The following is a 15487-nucleotide window of genomic DNA, read 5'->3' on the forward strand; positions in this document are numbered from 1 at the left end:
GATTTGTGTATTTATTCATACTTCAGAAATCACTGGAGGGTAAAAAAAATTTTTTTTTGCAGAATTGTCTATTTTAATGATTTTGTATGATCACCAGCATACATCAAGCATTTAGGTTGTAATAGTAAATAATGACATTGATGTAACATTACAGATGGACAATCATGACAATATTTACTTGCCTCTGCATGTTTTTAAATGTGTAGCCTATTAAATCATATTTCTCTCTCTCTCTCATAATCCACATCTACATATCTCCTAACACCAATGTTTCATTCACTGACAGAAAAAGATTAGGATACTTTATTGAGGAATGTCTTTGCTCACAGTGTCTGTCCATTTGCGCTCTATATCTCAGCAATGGCGGGCAGCAAGCAGACTCGTACACGCGCCTCCCTCCACGCCAATCTGCAGTCAGAGATCCACTGGGATATGAGGGATGTTTTCATGGTTGGATTCTGTCTCTCCCCCCTCTGCTCCTCTGACTGCTGGGCTCCCTCTGGCATCCAACCTGGATAAGCTTGGTTTTGGGGAGACGTTTGGTACAGAAGTGTTAGTGCTGCTGTGGAACTCAGGGCAGGTGCTCTTGCTCTGGTATTGGAGGTCTGGACTTGAAGCATGGGGGATGCTGAGCGCTCTGGAGTGGGCCTGGCCCTCCCATGTGCTCCCATGTTGCCTTATACACCTCGCCTCAACAAATGCCCTCCTCACACCCCCTGAGAGGTTATTCTGGTGTCCATAAAGATACTCCAGAGGGTCAGCGTTGCCTAACATCAGCTCGCCATTCAGTCCTTTCCCCTCTCCCTGCTGCATATCAATAGCATGCGCCTCCTCTGTGGGGTTGAATTCAAAGGTGGTTGATGTAGTCTCGCTGAGCCGTGAGAGCTGCAGTCTTTGGTGCACAGAGTCCAGCTGCTGGATGTTGTAGGAGGAAACATCCAAGGTGGGGAAGGTGGGGTGAGCCAGGTGGCAGATGGAGAGGAGGTAGTCCTCTGAGGAGACAGCCTGGCCATGGCCAGTGATGTGGAGCGTGTTGGCCTCATTCAAATCCCTCACCGTCTCCTCTGTGCCCTCTCTGATTGTGGGCAGCAGGAGTCTTCTCTTGGACAGCAGTCTGGACCGTAGACGCATAGCTGAGAGAAAGACGAGGAGGAAAAGGGTTGTCTTTTAGAGACAAACAACATCTGTAAAATGCGGGAACACATAATGTACAGTGTACGCCTCAGGAAAGGCTTTTCCTATTGTTTTGGGTTTAGTTTTACAGTAAATCCACTGAATCCAGTTTTTTCATGCAAAAACAGATTTAAACACAGTAACTTGATCACAGGCAATGATTGGCTGATAGTGTTAGAGCTCAAATTGAAATGATGATGTAATTTGACCAGGTGTGCTAAAGGCTGTGGCTGCCAGCTCCAATAGCAGAGTTTGAAAGAGTCCTTTATGCAAATACCTCATCTGAAGAATGTGTTTTTCCAATTGCTGTTACATCTGGATATTGTTCACACGACAAATTACTCTTAGTAGCCCGTAGCGTTTCCAAACAATCTATTTCAACCCCTGACTGTATCAATCAAATTAAATCAACATGCAAACCTTCCTCTTCCCCATTTCATCACCTGCTTACTTTAGATTGGCAGTGTAAACAGCCAAAAATACAAACAAGAGCAGCATGAGGCAACATGAATAGATGACGATTTTAAATGCCATCTCAGTCATGTAAAGCCACAGAATGTGTCAGCTTATATTTTGTTATGTAACCCCATATTGTTATAACCCTGAGTGCAGCCCACAATGTATTTTCGTCTCAGCCTCTGTGCTAAAAATAATGCAAGCCAAACCAAAATGCCAGCCTCTCCCAGTTTCTTCCAAGGTGTAAGCATTGCTAAATATAGACCACACCTTCGGTATACAGCGGCTAAAAATGGTTCCACGGGAGCAGCTCTGGACTGAAGCGCAGAACAAGCACCCTGTGTATTTTCACCTCATGCAATTTTCAGTAATAATGTAAGCTTTCACTAAACATTTTGCTTTTCCACTCACCTGTGTTTGTTTTGTCCAGTTGCTATTTTATTCTTTTCTCTGCTCTTGCAATCTCAATTATCAGCCTGCAGCCTTTTCGCAGCTGAGTATGTTTTAAATGTATGATGCTGTGTCTCCAGCCGGTGATGCTGCTTCTCTGTAGCTCCAACTGTCTCTGACCAGAGGCAGCTGTAGAATGCAGATTTATCTTCTCCTCACATCCCTCCTCCTCCCTCGCTCTCTCCCTAGTTTACTTTTGGTTTGCCCTCCTTCCCTGCTTCCAAAAATAGACACACCATCCATTTCCTCAGCCCCAGCGCTGTTGTTGGCTGACTGTATTGATGGAGAGACAAAAAGGCAGAGGTAGAGAAAGAGGGAAGAGAGGGAGAGAGAGAGACAGTGGACTAAGATGCATAGAGAAAGGGGGGTGATGAGAGTGAGAGAGAAAGAGAAGACAGAGGAAAAAACAAAACAGGAAAACGGAGCAAAAGAGATGGTTTATTTTTTCTTAATTTTTTCAACAAAAGCTATTTTCTGAAAATGACTGTGAACACAGTCCCCTGTAATTTTTGCACAACGACCAAAATAAATGATGCGTTGTGATAAGAAATTTACAAGTGAGAGCTTTGCACATGCTTGCGCGTGCATGTGTGTGTGTGTGTGTGTGTGTTTGTGCACAATAACTGAGATCACAGGACCACTGGCTTCAGGAAGCCTTTCACCCGAGGCTTCAAATGCAGTGCATGAGTCACTTGACTCAACAATCTCACTCTGGTGGATGACTTTCTCAGTCATTAATAACACCTTCACAATCAGTAAGATGCTTCACACCTGTTTGATCCTTCACACAGTGTTCTTTATTATGAAGGCTACTGAAATGTGTTTCATTAAGACTGCAGGTTATGTAAACTAACACTTTGGTTTCACTAAAAATCCAGCAAAGACCACTCTTTTTGAATGTCTGGGTAAAGATAGATTTAGAAGCAATGAATAATGAAGCAGATTTTGTGTCATGCTTCAGAGCAAAGATTATAATAAAAATGGAGCAGCAAGTGGTTGGATGAAGGAGTATGATTACTATTTAAAACTAAATTCACATCCTTTTCATTGAGAAGCTTGTTCCTTTGGTTGTTTTGAGGTCATGTGACATTGTGTGAGATTCAGGCTTCTGTCCAGTGTGTGTGTTTTTTCAGAAATGGGTTTGTAATAAATATATGAATTTCAAAGGAGTTAATTTCACAAACATGATCTCTGACCACTGGCAGAAAAATTTGATTTAGAACAGCAAGTTATACACATTACATTTTAGAAAACTAACAGGGAAACTTTTAAATAGAAGTTAGTTTAGTGGAGCTAACTATTATTGCATACACATTTCACAATATGCAGTCATGAGGCCTTTCTATAGTAGGTAGCAATTATATATAGATATTCTTGATAAAGATAGAACTAAAAGAACTAAAAATGTAGACGCGTAATTCATTATCTATGATGTGAAACATCCGTCATCAATATTTTACATGGTGTATATATTTGTGTAGGATCACAGGACTGCTCACCAGAGGATTTATACACAGGAACATGCTGCTTCAGACTCTTAAGTTATGAAGCTGCCCTGTATCTTGGGAAAAAGGCTTTCAGTCTTATAGAGTGTGTGTCTGTCTGTCTGTTGGGGGCTGCATGGCCTCTGATGAGTCAGATGATCACGTCTTCTTTGCATCCAACCTATAAAAAGATTCCTGGCTTTTTATGGGTCTCTAATGGACTAGTCACAAGGAACTAAATTTGCCTCAAAGACACACTCACACACACACACGGACGCATGCACATCTTGGCACGTGACACTGTTCAGTTATAGTTGACAGAATCTTGGGCACCAGACTGACTGCATTTATCAATGTGCATTCAGCTAACGAAAAACACCAGGCACAACATTAACTGGGCTTCAATTATAAATAAAATGGCAGGATGTACATTTATAAAAGAAACAACACACACAAGATTAAATGCCAGTCATGTTGCCAATTGTAGTTGGTGTGTTTACAGGGAGATAGCTGTCTTATCAGAAGGCATATTAAAGAGTTCCGTTGATTTTTGATGGCTCTCAGCTGAACACCAATCCAGAGCCCGCTGTAGCTCTATATTTTATTTCAGCACACATAGGAAATATACAGTATTTACCCTGTATATATTTTGCGAGTATGCTGTACAGGTGACTATATGTTTATATACATACACATGTACATGTATAGAGTGTTATGGTCCTGCCCATGCACCGCAGCACATAGATTTGAAGAATTGGGATCTGGCATATAAACAAAAAATTATGTATTCTTGTGAGTAAAAAAAACACAACTCATTTTTTTTTCTCTTTGTAGCCCCAGGAAAAGCACAGGTGTTCCCAATAACATTAGTGATGGCTCTGTTCTATTCAAGTGTAAAAGTAAGTCTTAAAGAGGTGGTATTATTCTTTTTGGCTTTTTCCCACTACTTTATTGAGTTATATATCTTTTTTATGCATGTAATAGGTTTGCAAAGTGAAAAAGCCCAAAGTCCAGCCCAGAGGGAGTTCCCATCTCCCACAGAAAACTCTGCTCTGAACTGCCTGAAAGCAGCTTGTTTGTAGTCCAGCCGTTTCCCTTTCATCCTTCTGACGACACAGGGATGAAAGCAAAATGCGCGCCAAACACTAGTCCGACAAATGTCGTGGTGGAAAAAACACTGAGCTGAAGCTTATGGATGAAAGATACTTTTGTTACAGATTAATAACTCACCACTCTAAAACTCTTGCTCCAGTCCATGTTGCTAAGCTGGTAAGGGGAACATATACAGCTGAACCGAAGCCACCTTTACTGGCTTATCACTGACCTGCCCTTCTCTGCTTCTCATTGGCTAGTAGTTCTGAACTAGGAAGTGCGCATGTGCAACTCCCAACAAAGATTATGTAGAGGCAAGATGTATCACTCCATAGCTAAAACGAAGCCTTCAACACACGTGGTGAAAAGAGGAGCTGCAGCAATGTGCAGTTTGACAAAAATATGGTGTTTTTTGAAAATTAAACCATGTAAACCTGTTCTGGTACAACCCCTAAATAAGATTTGAGCCTGAAAATGAGCATAATACCAACTCTTTAACAGTGAGCCAGCATGAAAAATGCCAAAGTGAAGCAGCTAAATGGAATTCAGCCATCATTACCTGCACTATTCACACCTATGCATTATTCACACCTACATTTTTTTTATAGCTGATAAAAGCTTCAATATATAGGTGGAGAGAGCTGGACAATTTGAGTTGAACAATAGATGAATGGAAAGGTTGTGATTGTTGAGCCTGGTTATTGATTTCTAGCACTGAGCTTCCAGCTGCCAGTGGGATTCTGAGAAATGGTCATACAGTTGTCCTCAGGGCAGGGAGGGGAGCTTTCTCTGAAAGAGATGAAATGTTTGGAAATATCTTTTAGGAAAAGATTAATCGCAGCAAAAATCAAGAGCACATTACAATATAATACAGTAATAGTAAATACAATAACATTGCAAGACTAGATTTATGAAGCTTGTGGTGTTCATTTTTTTATTCATTTAAATGGCATCAAGACTTTCAATACATTGCAACAAAGCTGCACAATATTACCTGAAAAAAATCAACAGAATTGGATCAACACGTCTCCGAAACAGTGATCATCAGACTGTGTCACGGTTGTACTTTTTACACCTTGTACCTTGATTATGAAGCACAAGGGGTAAGTTGACAGAAATGAATCACAAGAGTTATCATGAGCTTGTTATGTTTTTTTTTTCAAAGAAAGGAGAAGTAAACAGACAAATTGGATTTCACGAGAACAGGATCCAATTCATCTCACAAGACTAGAAAATGAAAAAAAAAAAAAGACTACTGAACCTTCCAGTTTGTGGCTCTGAGTATTAGTGTAGCCTGGGAATGGCCTGGCTAAAGTCTGGCTACCCCACATGCCGTACAGCTCCATGTTTCCAGTCGCCAATTTTTTATTTTCTTTTAATGTCAGTGGCAATAAAATTGCATTTACTATGGCTGCTTTGCAATAAAAGCCAAACTGAGTTTTGGCAATGAAGTAGCAGCAGCAGGGAAGGTTCAGTCTACGTTAGCAGTTAGTGCTCCATCAGACACAATATTTGTACAACAGGAACTGCTGTAAAGTCGGACACATCATTAAACGAAAGTGACAGGACTTTTTGCTACAGGCTATTTGCTTTTCAATGGACCTATATTGATAAGTCTCAGAAATGTCTCGGGTTACGTATGTAACCCTTGTTCCCCGAGAAGGGGAACGAGACACTACGGGAACGCCTCTGGGCGTGGCAGGGCTGAACTATGAATGAAACTACTCCAATCCTATTGGCGTTGCTAGAACGGTAGCGTGTGACGGCGTAACCGGAGGGGTATATAAGCACGCCGGCACACAGGACACATTAGCCCTTTTTTATGAAGCAAGGCACGACTAGGAGGAGAGCGCACGGGTGCCGGGTGCAGAAGGAAGGTCCAGACTGTAAACCGGATGAAAGTGTGAGGGGTGGCCCAGCCAGCCGCGTCACACAAATCCTGGAGTGACGCCCCTGCAAAGAGGGCCCAAGAAGCCGCCATGCCTCGAGTAGAGTGCACCCTTACGGCCATAGGTGAAGGCAAACTGCGCACCTGATAGGCCAGGGAAATAGTCTGAACGATCCATTTGCTGAAGGTGTGTTTAGAAGCAGGGAGCCCAGCCTTGGGGGACCTGAAACACACCAGCAACTGGTCTGCTTTCCTCCACCGGGAAGACCTCAGAGTGTAAATACACGGTGCTCTGACAGGGCAGAGCAGATGAAGTCTCCCGTCCTCCGCCGTCACATGAGGTGGGGGATGAAACGCCTGCAGCACCGTGGACCCGGCCGGAACCTTAGGGACATAACCTGGACAAGGGTGCAGGATGGCCCTGAACCTCCCCGGGGCAAACTCCAGGCATCGGGGAGAAATCGAAAGTGCCTGGATATCCCCAACCCTCCTCAGAGAGGTGATAGTGAGGAGAAAGGTCATCTTAAGGGTCAGGTGCTTGGCCTCAGCCGACTCCAGGGGTTCGAAAGGGGGCCTCAGCCAGCGCTTCGAGAACCACTGCCAGGTCCCAGGTGGGAACCCTGGAATGAGTCACGGGTCTCATCCTCCGGGCTCCACAGAGGAAGCGCACGACCAGTGGAAGCCTCCCCAAGGGCCCATCACTCAGAAGGGCGTGGAATGCTGCAATGCTGAAACGGTGCTGGAGGAACTCCAGTATCATAATTACCGAGCAGGTGGGTCCACCGCCCGTTCTCTGCACCAGGTGGTGAACACATTCCACTTTAGGCAGTACATCCTTCTTGTGGACGGGGCTCTGGAACTGAGCAGCGTCTCGACTGCTCCTTTCGTCAGGTCCGCCTCCAGGAACTGCGCCCCCTCAGGGGGCCAGACCCATAGCTGCCACATGGCGGGGGTGCGGGAGAAAGATCCGGCCCTCCGGCTGGGACAGCAGGTCTCTCCTCAGAGGGACCTGCCAGGGCGGGCCCTCGAGGAGCGATATTAAATCCGAAAACCACACTCGTGCTGGCCAAAACGGGGCTACTAGTAGTAGACTGACGCCGTCCTGACGGACCCGCTCCAGATAACCCGGGAACAGAGCGACTGGGGGAAACGCATACAGACACAGCCTCGGCCACGTCTGCACCATGGCATCCAGCCCTAGCGGGGCCGGGGGGCGAGAGGGAGAATCACAGGGGACAGTGCGCCGTCTAACCGCCGTATCTCCTCCGCCGGTCTGGGTCCAGATATGAGATATCACGCTGCGATCCCCATGACCGTAGCCGCCGCAACGCCTCAGCAACCGCGGGGCCTGAGCCACGGGGTGTGAGCGCATCCGACCGTCTTCCGAAAGAGAGCCGCACGAGGGCTTGCGACATCCCCAGACAGGAACACACATCTCATGAGTCTCCCCAGCCGCGATGTAGCATGGGCATGGAAAAACACATTGTCGGAACTGATTACCAGACATGGTCTCTACTGCTTCGTCAGGATTTCCAGGTAAGACAACAACTTTCTCGATAGTGGAGCTTCCAAACATACTCAGAGTGCCTGCTGAATAGAAAAAGGCTAATGTGTCCTGTGTGCCGGCGTGCTTATATACCCCTCTGGTTACGCCGTCATACGCTACCGTTCTAGCAACACCAATAGGATTGGAGTAGTTTCATTCATAGTTCAGCCCTGCCACGCCCAGAGGCGTTCCCGTAGTGTCGTCACCGACGCAGTTCGAGTTCCCTCGAAGGGGAACCTACTGTAACTGGAAGAGCTCTGTGTTTCTCTGTGACCAGAAGGATGTTAAATGGCACTTTAGTTCAGTGCACACCAATTTACACTGAACTAAAGCACTTTCAATTGCCTTGGTGTTGAAATGTGCTATACAAATAAACTTGCCTGGCTTTGCCTTGCCTTACAGTATTTTTATAATCAAAACAGTTTCAGTTTTCAAGTTCCGACATTTGAAGATAGAGTTGGAGAGGACAATGAAATAAACATCCAAGCCTGCCTGCCTAAATGATAAGCCTTTTAATAATGTGGGTGTTTTTGCACAGAAGAGGAGTAAAAAATGTACAAAAGGCCAATAGTTTCCCATGTATGGGTCTGTAAACAGTGATGCTAAGAACAGGAACAAAGGAACCCAACCAATATTCAGTTACAAGTTACAAAATTACTGAAAGCTGCTAATAATGTAATAACATAATAATCGTGAATAAATAAAATGTCACTGTTTCTCGCTAACTGGCGACATATCCACACAAATAAATATTTTGGCCATAAGCACACATAATAATCTAACCTCCGTGCAGTGCCATACCATGCAGAAGTTAAGACATTCTTTGCCAACGCAAAGTGAGTACTGACCTCTACCTGACTACCCCTACAACAATTCACTGGCTCTGAGGGCTGGCATTAGACTGTATTTGGTGAGAAGCTGTGAAGTGTTTAAATAATGATTGTTTCTGCAGTTAACAAGGTACAAGTGACCTTGCTTGGAAACCAGCCCCTACTGTTAACAAATATTTATTTATATTTTGAACACAGTTTCCCCCAAAACCACAAAAATATAACAACTGAACTTTTGAGGGTGCAAATGTTAGACCATAGTCATTTCTTTTCTGGTATTATTAGGGTGTACACTACACTCTTTGTTCTCCCAGGGGGGACAATGGTAACAGACAGTTTGCATTATTGACCACGCAATCCTAATTTGCTGCACTGCGTTCCTGACAAGAACTGATGAGTAATCTAATATTCTGATGGCCATGTGTCATGTTGACACAGTGGAACCTTTAATGACATGTAACAAGAGTGGTGTGGACACTTTACAGATGCCTGTTGTGGCCAACTACGGAAAACAAGAGATTATAAAGATGTAAACAATTAAGGGTCAACCTCAACTCTTACATATTTACATATTGAAACAATGCAAATTGAAATTGTTTTCTTTTACATTCAATAAGCCAGAGTTTGAATAGAGTGACTCGCCTTTTTTTTTTCTTTCCACAAAATCAACCTGAGTATAACTAGATGCAGATACTGAGCCTTGGAGTTAAATGTGTTTCTACTCATAGAAATACAGCTATCAGGCTCATCTCATGTTAAAGAGAAAAAACAGGAAAGAAAGGTTTCCCTCTAGCTAGCCATACACATTGTGTTTTATTTTGATTATCCACTTCCGCAATACAACAGAGGTGAACGGAATCTTTTAGGACTTTTAGTCTTCTTTTAGTCAATAGTAACGTGTAATTTAAGAAACAGTCTCCGGACCTTGGTATGAACAATTTTCACTATTATTTTAACCTTCCATAGAAAAGTGTTCCCCTTGGAAAAAATGTAGGCAAGTCATTTCCTGGGCTAAATTTTGAATCCCAGGGGTGTAAACAACTCCACCAAAGTCAGACATTTTGTCTCTTACTGGAGCTGCTCCATCAATAATGAAGAGACTTATCTTTACTAAATCAGACGCCATTTTAGTAATCAGTGAATTTATATTTTGAAAATAACGTCAGTCGACAGAACCTGATATCTCCTTAACCTGATATTCTGAGTCAAGATGAATGTAAAGCAATAAAAAGGCTGGTTTGAGACTCACACAAACATGAATACAGTGAACATGAAGTGCTATGTTGCCCCTTATGTGCCAGATTGCATTACTTTGCAAATGGGAGTTAAATATAGATTGAAGAACAGCTTGTTAGAATGCTGTTGATAATGAACTGACTCAAACTGAGTTAGATGTCATGAAGTCTTATATCACTGGGTTGACCTGAAGCTGGTGCAGCAGTGAGACTTACAGCAGCAGTGTCACCTACTGTTTGCAGCCAAAAAGACAAAAAAAAGTGCAGTCAGTGGAACACAAATCACACAACACTGACAGTTTGCAAAATACCACAGGCACTTAAACTTTAATAAATATTAAACATTAAGTTCTTTTTCATATGTACAGATATCGTACAGACAGATCCGTTGGTGCTTTTGCAGCTGCTGTTCACTATTTAGAGATGTACCAATAATACAACTTTTACAAAAGAAAACAAAGTGGCCCTCAAAGCTTCTATTTGGATACAGTTAATACAAACGGGCTTGTTGTCGTTATATTTTTGTATTTTTGTACATAAATGAATGCATAAGGGACATTGCTCTTAGCAAAACTAACATAAAATGCACCATGCTTGACTGGCCGTTTTGAATTTTGTTTTCCCATCTAGCTTAATTACATGTCAAAACATATCATAAAAATTCAGGTAGCACCAAGTGGTTGGCAATGTTCCTCACTAGTCTTCCATACTGTATCTGACCTTCCTGAGAGATGAGACCCCATGCATTCAGACAAACCTTTGCTTTGGAAACACAGTCCAGGCAATGTTAAACCTTTACAAATCAATTAAACCAAAAACTTTGACGTTCTGATAGTAATTAACATATTGCTTTCAGGCCTCCATAAGCGCCAATTTGCAGTTTGTATAGGTTATTCAGGGTGCTGGCGACTTAACAGGGAGACATTTTCATTTCGTCCTACAGTAGCTCTTAATCAGGGATTAGCAGTATTAAATCTGTTTGTTGGGAAATGAGCTGAACATGGAGATGGAGATTTGGATTGTAGGTGGTATGTTTTGTTGCTCCATAAGTGCCAGTAGGGATAAATCAATTTTAAAAACCACATTACACCTTATCTACATTATCATTGACTCCTGAAATAAGACTATGGGTGGTTTGGGCGGGGGGGTCAAAGCTTGGCTTTGTAAAGTGCTGGTCAAACTGGATGTACACTCTTCATCCCGGCTGTTTGTCGTCTTTGTGTTTACACAGGCGGGGCGATTTGCTTCATATCAGCAACAGTCTGTACTCTAAAGGACTTTTCTTTACTCAAAGCAACTGTTCAAACATTTGGCCATGCTATTCTCTGTCTGCAACAGACCTGATTGTCACGATAGTGATATGGCAGAGAGGGTTTTTTTGGTGGAAAGGCCTGATAGAAAGCATCATGGCAGATCAGAAGGGGTTTAACAGGGCTTATGAAAGTCTGTAAAGAAAATGTTCATCTCCATAAGAGAAATGTTAAGACTTTGTCTATCATGCTGTGTGGCCTCTCTTCATCCTGAGGAGAAAGTTCCTCTTCTCCTCCAGAAGCTCCTGAATGCGTTTGTTCCTGGTTCTTTCTCTAAGGTTGACCCGGCGCTTTGGGATCACGTTGTTCTGGGAGATGTCATTGTCTACGCCGATGATCCTGTTGTATATGATGTCAACGGAGTTGTTATCACTGTTCTCCTCTGGTTTTCGTTGAGGTCTTACAGTAGAGGTGGTGATGATTGTGATTGCTGGTTTTTCTGTTGTTGGATTGACGGAGGTGGGAGGTGAGGCTGTGGGAGGGTCTGAGGTTGTCGTAGGAAGAGGGACACTCACAGGGATGTACTCAGACAGGTCCAGCCAAGGTGAGGAAGTGAGGTCTGTCATATCCTCACTGTTGATGGTCGGGATCACCATGGTGAGGCTGTCGTCTAACACCATGGTGTCACTAATCACTCCCACATTGCCGTAGGACACTGTGATGTCATCACCACTGAGAATGGTCCCGCTGCTTACTGTGACATCACCGCTGCTGGTCGTTGTGACATCACTATATGGCATGGTTCCACTAGCAATGTTGACATCTTCAAAATTAACGGTTCTAGTTGGTTTAATGACATCATCAAAAGTGCTGGGTGTTGTGGCTAAAGTGCTGGGTGTTGTGGCTAAAGCATCATCATACCAGAGCGGAGTTTCATCTGTAGCTGCTGTGTTGTTACTGATGTACGTGACATTGATTCTGGACTCGGAGAAAGGCATGCCTGTAGCTGTCGCATATACGCTAGTGCTGGACGAGATAGTGGAAGAAAAGTACTCTCTTTGTTGTTCTGGACTTGTGTATGGAGTGGGAGCTGTGGTATAATCTGAAGAAGTTGTTTGAAGTGTTTTCTTTTTTGGATTAGTCTTTTTCACTGTGGCCTTATTCTGATTAACCTTGGCCTGAGAGTTTGTGGTATTTTTGGGCCCCGGTTTTGGGTTATTTTGGGGATTTGACTTTGTTTGAGTTTGTTTAGTAACTTTTGTCTTTACCTGAATATTCTTTTTAGGTTTGGCCTCCTTTTTGGGCGTGGGTTTTGTATTTTTCCCAGGAGTATTCTTCACTGGAGGAGTCTTTTTAACAGTAGTCTTCATAGGAGGAGTCTTTTTAGGAGTACTGTTTGCTGGAGTGATCTTTTTGGGAGTTATGTTTGCCAGAGTGGTCTTTTTGGGAGTTGTGTTTGCCGGAGTGGTCTTTTTGGGAGTAATATTAGCTTGAGTGGTCTTTTTGAGAGTATTCTTTTTGGGAGTTGCTTTTTTTTTTGGATTAGCATTTGTTTTCTTTTTGGGACTGCTCTTTGGTGGAAAACCTTTTCCTGTAGTATTCTTTAGTGCTGTATTCTTTTTTGGATTGATCTTAGGTGGAATTATCTTTTTGGGGGGTTTCTTTGGTGGTATATTGTTTTTGGGCTTGGATTTTAGCCAGGTGTCTGTTTTTGAACTGCTTTCTGTTGGATTTGTCATAGTTGGACTGGCTGTTGCTGAAAGGTGTGTGGGACTGTTTGTAGTGCTCTGTAACTGTAGATCTGTGCTCTCGTCTATATCTGGGGTAGGCAGAGGCAGCGGGTGAGCAGTAACGCTGGGAAGGGTTGTAATAACTGAGGTGGAAAAGGTAGTGGGGGGGACAGGAGCACTGGTGGCAGCTGGAGGATGAGCGGTGATCATTTGTGTGGCATTTAGGGGGGAAGAGGTGAAATGGGGAACAACAGTGGTGGAGGTAGGAGGATGAGTCCAGGGATTGATGGTAGAAGCTGAAATGGTGGTGATGACAGCTTTGGTGATAAAGCTAGAGCTAAGAGTGCTGGTGGGTGGAGTTGCTGTAACACTTGGTTGGATGGAGGTGGATCTAGAGGTGGAGTTAGATGGAGGCTCTGCGATGGTAACATTGCTGCAGGACTTGCAGCACATACGCTGGAAGTCCGGTAGAGAGCAGTAGCGCTTCAGCACCTCCATACGACAGAACACTGAGCGGTCTCCATGACAACGCTGGCCTGTGAAGGAGAGGACAGAGAGCTGAGACTGGGTGCAGCCAGGAGTAGAGACTGTGGAGAGGCACGTGTGTGTGTATATGTGTCCAACTGCTGGGATATGTCTTTGTATGTGAAATAATTTTCAACAATAAGAACATGTTAAATTAGCATTAGTATGTGCATGTTCGCTTAAGTACACATATGCATACGTGTGTGTGGGTGTGTGTTTTGGTTCCACACTGTGCAGAGTACAGTTGTAAAGCCAGACCAATAGCAGAGGATGCAGGAAGGAGGAGGAGGAGAAAGACCCACACATCAAGAGTAGTCATGAGATTAGTCCAAAGCAACTGAAATAGAAAAAGAAGGGTCGCCAGTCTTGTGTTGTAAATTTAACTGTTTTAAGTCTAAACTAAATTCTGACTTCCTCATACAGCTTTATGTAGCATTTGTTTCAGGTGTATTGTTTTTCAGTTGTTGAGTTTTAATTCTGTACCACTTTAACCCTTTTGTAACATGACAGTAAAAATAACTGTTCTCCTGGCTAAGTTTGACATTTTGACTGATGAAGAATCTAGCCAGTGAACATTCCTGGTGAGAGAAAGATCACACTTTTTAAAACATTTTTATTGATACAACTTTGCTGTTGAGAATGACAGTAACTGAAACAATGAGATGTACGCCCCCCCTGCTCAATATATAGATATATTCTTTTCTTAAGAAAAATAATTCAACTGTATCGAAAGTTACAAGTTCACAGTCACTTTGGTAAAACACTTCATTACTTGGAAATCAACCAGTCAATCTGTTTATCGATTGGAAAAAAATAACATGAAGTACATAAATGATATTTGCTGTTTAAATAAAATACATAATTTCCATGATGATGTAAAAACTGGAATGGCACATTAAGTGTCATATGAAACATTTACAAAACATTAATAAAATTTCCCTGATAAATCAAAGTGCATATAGACGCAGTGCACGTAGTCCATCTGAATGTTTCTTCAACGTTAGCCAAACGTTAGCCAGCCCCACGCAGCAGGCCAGTGAAGCCACAAAACAGTTACCCATAGTATAGAATATTATAGAAGAAGATAACAGTCATGAACATTATTAAATACAGTCAACACCAATGTTATATACAGTCGCACTGCTAGGTGTGGCTTGGTCTCATACAGTCCAACTCCAGCAGAAGGAAACCTTGGATAGCTCGCTACATAGTCACAACAGAAATATGTGATCACAATACAATGACAAGTCAGAAGTGTTTTTTTTTTTCTAGATGCCATGTGTCGATACCCTAGGCCCTTTGTAAACCCTTCCCAGTAGTCAGACATTGGTCCAACATCACCTTGGTAGGTTTGATGGTTGGCGGGTGTGAGTTTGTTAAGTTGGTTTGAAGCTGCCTCTATTCCGAGTGAAACTTTGAATGAGAAAAGCCATCTCTTTCACAGATAAATGCCATTACATTCAATCCAAGATAAGGCATTGTTCACGTGGTTAATGTTCATCAAAATAAAATGAGATCATCAGACGCTCTCAACTCAAAGTTTATGAGGTATTTCTGTATCTGATCGCAATGTGTATAAGCCCGAATGATGAAGCTCTCTTACACACATACACATGCAAACACACACACGCACACACACACACACACACACACACACACACACACACACACACACACACACACACACACACACAACAAACTTTCACTGACAAGACATTATATCTTTCAATCACACATTCGTTTACTCATTGAAGCTTACACACAAGACACACATGCATCCATGCCCATATACAAGTAGACAACACACGCAGATCCACTAATACACTCA

At 42.9% G+C, this 15487-nt stretch overlaps 2 protein-coding genes across 2 annotated transcripts in view; both read right to left on the minus strand.

Moving 5' to 3' along the window:
• Window positions 1-19: 19 nt before the first annotated feature.
• Window positions 20-2383, minus strand: si:dkeyp-72g9.4. Its single transcript, XM_038699229.1, has 2 exons — window positions 2041-2383; window positions 20-1133 (listed from the first exon to the last, which is right to left on the minus strand). The coding sequence occupies exon 2, from the start codon at window positions 1129-1131 to the stop codon at window positions 415-417; it is 717 nt and encodes a 238-aa protein (XP_038555157.1). The 5' UTR covers window positions 1132-1133; window positions 2041-2383; the 3' UTR covers window positions 20-414.
• An 8064-nt stretch (window positions 2384-10447) lies between these two features.
• LOC119888589 (A disintegrin and metalloproteinase with thrombospondin motifs 2-like) overlaps window positions 10448-15487 on the minus strand; it is a 112655-nt gene continuing 107615 nt past the window's right edge. Inside the window, 1 exon segment of the mRNA XM_038699230.1 lies at window positions 10448-13670. Within this exon segment, the coding sequence (XP_038555158.1) occupies window positions 11650-13670 (2021 nt within the window). The 3' untranslated portion in view covers window positions 10448-11649.

The sequence above is a fragment of the Micropterus salmoides genome, unplaced genomic scaffold, assembly GCF_014851395.1.
Source record: "Micropterus salmoides isolate LMB-PRFRI ecotype aquatic unplaced genomic scaffold, ASM1485139v1 Ms_hic_scaffold_5, whole genome shotgun sequence".
Lineage (NCBI taxonomy): Eukaryota > Metazoa > Chordata > Actinopteri > Centrarchiformes > Centrarchidae > Micropterus > Micropterus salmoides.

What these genes read in the sequence shown, in the direction of transcription:
- si:dkeyp-72g9.4 (XM_038699229.1), bottom strand. Translation starts at nt 1,131, where the DNA reads ATGCGTCTACGGTCCAGACTGCTGTCCAAGAGAAGACTCCTGCTGCCC.